The 8,744-nt window shown below is 39.0% G+C and overlaps 1 protein-coding gene across 1 annotated transcript; it reads left to right on the top strand.

Annotated features, from left to right (window-relative positions):
• Nucleotides 1-6,355: 6,355 nt before the first annotated feature.
• On the top strand, nt 6,356-8,720 carry LOC137715913 (V-type proton ATPase subunit e1). Its single transcript, XM_068455274.2, has 4 exons — nt 6,356-6,493; nt 6,627-6,773; nt 7,556-7,603; nt 8,375-8,720. The coding sequence occupies exons 2-4, from the start codon at nt 6,676-6,678 to the stop codon at nt 8,439-8,441; spliced, it is 213 nt and encodes a 70-aa protein (XP_068311375.1). The 5' UTR covers nt 6,356-6,493; nt 6,627-6,675; the 3' UTR covers nt 8,442-8,720.
• The last annotated feature ends 24 nt before the right edge of the window (nt 8,721-8,744 follow it).

Below are 8,744 nucleotides of genomic sequence, written 5' to 3'. Positions count from 1 at the left end.
ATATTTCGTCAAAGTTGACGGAATATTCTGACGCCGTTAGATTCCATTACTATTTAACAGAATATTCCGTCAAGTCTGACGAAATATTCCCTGGTTCAGTCAGCTCTAACCTGCGCATGGGCACACGTGTGGCCATGGCTAAGTGGCACGTGAGGGGGCGTCTGGCCTCCGACCGGCATGTGCTTGACGTGTACAGGTCCGTGACTTCATGGAGAATGTTTTTGTCTATTTAAACCCTCCGTTTGAGCAAACTATGGGGGGTTTTCCTAGCTTTTTCGTATATGTCCTTATTAATGAATTATTATTAGTTGTTTCACATATAGGGGAGAATTACCCCGAGCAGGTACGAGGACAAGCGAGGCTAGGAGACTACGATCGACGTATCAGTGAATGGGAATTTATTTTCATGTGTATATATATAAACTTCATAGTTTCCACATATGCTTTTGGATTGATTTATGCCTATCATGCCATGTTTTATTTAATTTTAGAAATGTTAATTTGTGGTTGAGATTTATATATTGTCATGGCATGTTCATATGCATTTTACCTGCTCATCATACATTGTTACACCCGGTGTTAGTGCTCGCCCAGGGCTAGGGCCAGTCTTTCAAGTGTATGTTCACATACGCACCGCACGCTCACCTTGGATTCAAGTAGGTGCCAGTCCTGTCGTACAGGTTGCAATAGGCAACTTCGACTCATATGTGACCGCAAATAGTGCCAGTCTTCACATGATTGTATCACTAAAGCGTATATTATAATTACATCTAGTCCTGTTCATGTCAGAAATCCTCTGCATGAACTCGTGTGTCAGCATAGATTGATGAGCACCCGATTTTATTCTACTAGTGTTGAGATATTATGATTTGGCATACTTCTGGATTTACTTTTGATTTGCATTTGATTTCATACTTATATGTAGTATGATTTTCTGGAAACTATACATGTTTTACGGCGAGAGATTAGTATGTTCAGAAAATAAATGTGTTTTATAAATCTTTGTTTTTGCCCACTCACCCTTCTATTTTTCGCCCCTACAAGTCTTAGTTAGCTAATTTATTTTGTGGTGTACGAGGAATATCTTGTGGTTCTAACATATCCATAAATAATGTAGGGATTTTTCTCAGTTGTGTATTAAGTACTTAACTAGTTTCGACTGCACTACTTATGTCATCTATGCTCTGAACATTTGTGATTTATAGGTTCTTCCCACTATTGTGCACTCGTTACTTTAGAATAATTAATTGTTAGTTTTTGTTTAAATTTACCCTTATTTTGCATGCTTCACATCTCTATTTGGTTACGTCACCTTAAGGTGACGCCAGCATGCCTTGAATATGGTCTGGGTGTGTCATCCACTCTTTCGTTGTCGTGCCTTCTATCTTCCTTGTCAGTTAAATATAGGCCACAACACGTTATCATCACGCTCCTACTGTTGCACTTAGGAATCTGATGTGGAAGTTTTCTACATCAAACCATTTCATCAATATCATCACACAATCAGGTTCTTTCAAAACAACGGTTTTGATTTCGATATTTTTGTAGCATGATAGTATGAACATTCACCATAATGCATGACCCAACTTTACGTTTTTTTCGAATTTTAGATTCTACATAAATTATGTATGCATTCTATCCATAATTGTTGAATTATGTGAATTGATATTGCCATGAATTGCATCTTATATATGTCCATGCATTAAATTATTTGATTAAATATGCATTGAATTAATTGAATTTGAAAAAAATTAAAATTTTATTTTGGGTTATTCGAACCTAAACCCATCACAGTCGAAGCCCGAAGCTCCAAGCCCTTGGAACCCAGTCCAAAAACCCCAACGCCCTTCAAGGCGTCACACTCATGGCTTGCAGCCATGCCCAACCACCACGGCTGCCATCCTCGATAACCTGTAGTATTCGTCGACCTTATTTTTGGCCTAGATTCATATGAATCTCCCTGGATTTCGAAAACCTATATTCGAATCCTAGGATTTTTCCTAGTTTTTGGACGTCGAGATCTTCTCTGTCACACCATCTAGGTTACATGTCAAAATCATAACTTGTTCTGAGTTATTTTGACTAGAACACGACCACCTGAAGTAGCGGTGCCGACCTTCTTCCTTGGTGACCACACCTAACGAAGCTGGGGTGTTCTTTGGCTAAAACCTGAGCCTAGTTGGGCCTTGGTTTCTACTTGACTTGAGAATTTTTTTTCTTTTTTCTCTTTTGGGCTCACATGCAGCGGCCCCAGCATGACACCAGCCCGAGGGTTACGAAGTCCCCTGCTCGTGTCACACCAGATCCTAGTTTGTCGCTTGTGTATCTGTGTCTGTGTCGCACCAGATTCTAGCTCAAAGTTGGAACATTGGTGCACTACACCGTGAAGCACCAAAGCACACCTCCAAGTGGGCTTACAGCCCTAACCTGCTCCTTGCAGCACCTGATCAGCGCCCGTATGGGCCCCTTTTTTTTTGGGCCTATTCCTGCAACCCATTTGCTGCTAATGAGCTCATAGCCCAATTCTTTTGGGGCTTGATCAACCCATGCAAACTTTAGCCCAATTTTGGGCCTGGATCTCACGATATTAACTTGCTCAGTCCACCCATGGGCTTTGGCCCATCATTTTGGGCCTCTAGTCTAAATGCCTATTTTTTTAGGCCTTATGGGTTTTATAATTTTTCACCAACACTTTAATTTAGCCCCGAAGTCCAAATAATTAATGCAATTATAATTCTTGACCTGAAGATCTATTTGCATATTTTCTATATATATATATATATATATATTTGTGTTTGTTTGTAGGAACATATGAACCTGAAGTTCATAATTATTTCGAAACCTGAAGTTTCAAGAAACATGCCTTATTTGAAAACCTGAAGTTTTCCTTAGAAACATCACCTATGAAAACCCAAAGTTTTTTTCATGTAAATTTAAACCAATACATGTCTATTAGAACCTATATGTTCTACTCCTATGTGAATGGATTGATTTTTTTTTCTCCATTACACTAACCACATCTTGTCCATTTATTTTGTGATAGGAAGATGTCGAATTTGAACAAACTCGACTTCACCATTTTGGAGGTATTTGGAAGAAACTACCTCAAGTGGGTCTAAGATGTAAAGCTTGACCTCACCGCAAAGAATTTGCGTCCACCCATTCAAGATAAGACAGACAACTCTGTTGGTGAAGCTAATAAAGCCACTGCTATGATTTTCATCCGAAGACACATTCATGATGCATTGCAAACTGAGTACCTTGTTGAGGAAGATCCACGAGCACTTTGGGTCACTTTGGTTGATCGCGTTAATCACCAAAATGACATCTTCTTGCCTAAAGAAAGACATGACAAGCAGCATCTGCGCTTTTAAGACTTTAAGTCGAAAGACATGACAAGCAGGATCTGCGCTTTCAAGACTTTAAGTCTGTGAATGAATATAATTATGAAGTTAATCCAATCACTTCTCAAGTTCTGCAACGAGAACTTGACTGAAGATGATCTCTTGGAGAATACTTATTCGACCTTCTTTGCTACCAATATTGCCCTGCAACAACAATATAGGTCTCAGAAGTTCACTAAGTTTTCGAATTTGATCTCTGTTTTACTTCTCGCTGAAAAGCAGAATCAGCTGTTGATAAAGAATCATCAAGCTTAACTCACTGGGGCGATTGCTATGCCTGAAATACACTACAACACAAACCAACTCCCAAAACGCCAACATAGGCGTGGTAGGGGTGGCCAGAAGCCACCCTGTCAAGGTCAACAGAGCCAAGGCCCATTTGAGGGAGGAAATTGAGCCCAAAAGCACCCTAAACTCGCTCCCAAGGCCCCAAACTTCAAGAATAAGGGCAAAACACCTGAAACCATGAATGTGGACATGTGCTACTACTGTGGTTCAAATGACCATTGGTCTTATGTTTGCCATGCTCTTAATATCATTCTCGTCGTAGGAAGTTTGAATCAAACTTTATGCAGATGGATGAACCGGAGGGTACCAAGATGGAGGTTTTTGACTTTCAGGAGGCTATCACCCCTATGGAAGATTAGAATCTTAGACATAAACTATTTTCTAGTTGAAATCTAGAATAATGGGGCCGAACTCCACTCTCTCCACTCTTAGCCTACCGTGCCCTCTTTCTCCCTTGTCAGTTAAATATAAGCCACAACATAATCCTCAATATGCAATAAATCCTAAACTTAACAGGTAAGAAATCTTGTAATAAAAACTAATTTCCAACATTTCAAACTACTACAAATTCATTGCGACAAAATCTCACAACTTTGTTTAATTGAAGGATGGCATAGCGGAATGCATCATGCCAGTTGCTCTGCATTTAAAAGTTGTTCACAAGTATTAAAAATCCAAATATTAACTTAAAAGGGTTGTTTGGAAACTGAAATTTTGTCTGGTAGTATTTTTTAATTTTCAATTTAAAAAATAAAAATAAAAACTCAACTGAAAACACGAGTTTTTAGGTTTCATTTTTAAACTGAAAACTTAAAATAGTAACCAAACAAGATTTCAATTTTGAAAAAAGAAAGCTGAAAACCAAAAACTAAAAACAGAAACGAAATGGTTAATAAATGACCCTTAAGTAATTCAAGCCAATCCATTTGCATCATGGAAATTTTAGTTCGTCAGAACATGGTGTGTAACTTAATTTCGAGCAGCAGCAGATCATCCATGTCCTCTTTATTGTTTTGTGTTAGCATTTGCTGCTATGTTGCTTTAAATTGGTCGCCATCCTTTCGTCAAATAAGCTCGTTAATCAATACTTAAGTAATAATCCAATCGTCAACTTTTATATCATTTAGTTCACAATTTTGTTTACAAATTCAATCTTCAAATAAATGACTTGGGACGATTTGACATAAAAACAAAAAGGGTAAAGTACAAAAAACTACCTCAACTATTGGTGTCACGACACTTTCATACCTCATCTTTCTAAAATGACAATGTCATGAATTTGTATCAATGTCATACCTCCGTCAGTTTTTCTGTTAAGTACTGACATGGCTAGATGTGGGGACCACTCACTAATCCATCTGGATTAAAATATAATTAAATATATATTTTAATAATTAAAATTAAAAAAATTTATATTAAATCTTTCTCTCCTCTCTCTCTCCCCTATCTTTCTCGCCTTTCTTTCTTCTCTCCATCCCCAAAACCCCTTCCCACCCGACCCCCCCCCCCCGACCCCTTCCCACCCGTCCCCCCCAACCTTCCTCCACCACCCTCTCTCTCTCGCCTTTCTCTTTTCTCTTTTTGGACACCCACCTGCATCCTTCAAACCTTTCCCATCTGTTCCCCCCCCCCAACCTTCCTCCCCCTCACCCTTTCTTCCCCTCGCTCCCCGTCTTCCCTAAACTCAAAACCAGAACAACCCAACACAGTTCCCACCCCGCTCCAAACTTAAAACTAGAACCACCTAACCTAGATCCCACCCCGCTCCCGTCTTCCCCGAACGGTTTGGACCACACCTAGATCCGACAATCTGTCAACCCAGTGTACAACGTCCCGTCGTTCGACATTGCCAACGCATTCACGGTGTCTTCATGCGCCTTAACCGACTCGACGCAGTGGAGATCTGAGTCCGGCCAAATCTTCAGGCTCGACGCATCGGAGATCTAGAGGCATTTCTCGTGGCTCGATGTGGCGTAGAAGAGGTTATGGTTGACGGCAAGGTAGGTGATTGAGAGGGAGGGGCGGTGGGGCGGGAGAGTGGCGAAACAGAGGTGGGAGAATGAGAGGTCAAAGCGCTCTAGATGGGAGAGTTTTTGGAAGGAGAGGTTGCGCAGAGAAGATAGGAGCGGGGGGGGGGGGGGGGGCGGAGAAAGAGTGAGGGGGAGGAAGGTTGGGGGGGATGCGTGGGAAAGGTGGGAAGGTTTTGGGGATGCAGGTGGGTGTCCAGAAAGAGAGAAGAGAGGCGAGAGAGAGATGAGAGAGAGGAGAGAGAGGGTGGATCCACAATTTTTTATATATATATTTTTTATTTTTAAAATTTTAATTATTAAAAAAATATATTTAATTATATTTTAATCCAGTTGGATTAGTGAGTGGCCCTAATATCTAGCCACATCAACACTTAACAGAAAAATTAACAGAAAAACTGACAGATGTATGACATTGACACAAATTCGTAAGATGAGATATGACATTATCATTTTAAAAAGACGAGATATGAAAGTGTCGTGATACCAATAATTAAGGTAATTTTTTGTATTTTACCCAAACAAAAAACTTGGGAGCATGGCCATATCGGAGGGTTCACAAAGCCCATTTAAAAATGGACTACTTTTTAGCCCGAGTTATATTTGGGCTCAAACCTCCGAGTTCTTTTTTTTTTATTTTTTTGGGTCTCAAGGTCCGTGTTCGTTTTCCTCCAAATGACAGCGTTCCCAATTCATCAAAATCGACTTTAAGATCCCAATATTTTCTATCCGTTGATTTATTTTTCCACATTTTCTCGGCAACCAAACAGCCCCGTAGGTTTCCATTTTCCTTTTTCAAGCTGAATCATTGGCCTTTATTTTTTTCCTGTTTATCTAAATTAACCTTTACAATTATTAAACCCTAAATCACGTTCGAATTCCTTGTTGTTTCAATCTTGTATTGCAGAAATTGAACTTTTGTGGTTGTGGGGATCAAGATCGAAGAGAAATCCAACATGGGGTTCTTAGTTACGACCCTAATTTTCATTGTGATTGGGATTATTGCGTCCTTATGTACCAGAATTTGCTGCAACAGAGGACCCTCTGCTAATTTGTAAGTTTCCCCGTCATCCAATTTCACCTTTTTGCTCTCTATATCCCTTAAAATGTTGGGTCTTTTTTTTTTCTTTGTTTACCAAAATGTATCTAGCCGCTGAATTTATTAGGTATATGATCACACAGATCCTAAGGAATGTTTTGTATTTGGGAGCTAAGCAATTTTTACTCATGTAAATTTACTTACAAGTACTATTCTACAAGTTAATTGGTTATGTCACTGCTCACTCATTTTGATATCTGATATTGGAGAGCTATGCACATCTCGTAATGCAAAGATCCAAGCTTTTCGATGCTGGCGAACTTGTATGAAAACTGGTTAAATTTGTTTAGTTGGTTTTTTGCTAATTTTTGAGTATCATTGGGTAGTCTAGTCTCAATGGTTTATATGTGTTTACTAAGACTTTCAGTCATGGAAGTAACCGGTTCGTGTGTAAATGTGACTCAGAAACGTTATTCCACACTGGGATCATCTTTAGAGTTAAGCCACTGACGTGTGGGCCTTCACGACCCTTGGCCCCGGATTGTTAGTTCTTTGTTATCCAATGTTGTTTAAAATGATAGCATTTATAAGGATAAGTAGTCTTTACTATTTCTTTGCGAAAAGAATAGCTTAATATTTGTCTTTCACAGTTTAATTGAGTCTTTATGTTTTGCCTGCTTACGAATATGATGCTGTCATTTAAAATAAAGAGTGGTTTGAGAAAATTCCTTGCGGTTTCTGTTGATATAAAATCATGCTTGTTTGTGCAAAATACTGAATGCTATATTCTTACGCAGGTTCCATCTAACATTGGTTATTACAGCAACGATCTGTTGTTGGATGATGTAAGTTCTTCTGTAACATATTATCGTGTATATATATTTCTTCATCATCAGTAGCAAGGTTTTTGATAATTCAGTAGTTAGTGAGACGTAAGATTTTTGGTCCAGACTCTAGATCCAGAACAACCAGTTATGCTCGACGAGAGAGTTATTTCCATTTTGTTGTCAACATAAATTCTGCACTAAGTCGTCTGGATTGGGGGGAAAATGAGAATATTGTTGTGTAGCTCATTGATTGGATGCCTCAGACAGAAAATCCTCCTTAGAGGGGCTTTAGAACTTTGCCTGTATGTTCATTCACTCATTGCAACAGCCAATCCACCCACACTAGTGACAATGTGTCCCATCATGGTAGTGTACTTGTGCTGCCTATCATCTTTCCAATTGAAATGAACAAAAAAAACCCTCCTTTATTCCTTGGTTAGGTTGGCTGCAAAATGGTGACGGTAATGTGGTGCAGTGATAGCGTAGTAAGAGTTTGTGATCGACTCATTGTGCATGATAAGTTAATGCCTATTTGAGTCAACCTTCTTGCACTCCTGCCTTGCTATAAAGATATAAAGACTAGATGAATTGGTGCCCGTTGAGTTTACATTTTTTAAACTTTGATATGATTTCCGTGTGTAATTCTCATGGGATGAAGTTTCCTCGATGATATCAATCAATTTTTCCTTTTGGCTTACTGTGTAGCTCGAGAGATTGCATTTGGTTATTTAATTTTCTACCCTTTTACTCAACCTGACATCATATATTTGTAATCTTTGGCATTGTTAGGTGGGCAATTGTATATCTTGCACAAATGAAACCACTCATAGTCCCTATTCTAAATGAAGGAGAGTGAAGTTGCTTTTCGAAAAGCATATGTCGCCTCATTTGGTTACTTCGCACTTGGATGATGGATTGTCTCCAGAGAACATCAAGTTTTAGTCGAATTGATTGTTTTTAGTCTCTTCTGGTGTTGGATTTGTATGTAAATGTTGGAGTGTAAACGTCGAATTCATTTGGCATTGTTGCTCTACATTACGTTATGTTAAATGTTATATGTACCCTCATTCATTTTTCAATGTCAAGATAATTCAAAAACGGATGAATGCGAACTAAATGGAACAAGTTAGAGCAAGTTCGGTTCTGGATTCTTTTATCT

Source organism: Pyrus communis, chromosome 3 (assembly GCF_041283825.1).
Source record: "Pyrus communis isolate YQ-2024b chromosome 3, ASM4128382v1, whole genome shotgun sequence".
In the NCBI taxonomy this organism is placed as follows: domain Eukaryota; kingdom Viridiplantae; phylum Streptophyta; class Magnoliopsida; order Rosales; family Rosaceae; genus Pyrus; species Pyrus communis.
This window is presented reverse-complemented; position numbering and strand designations above follow the sequence as displayed.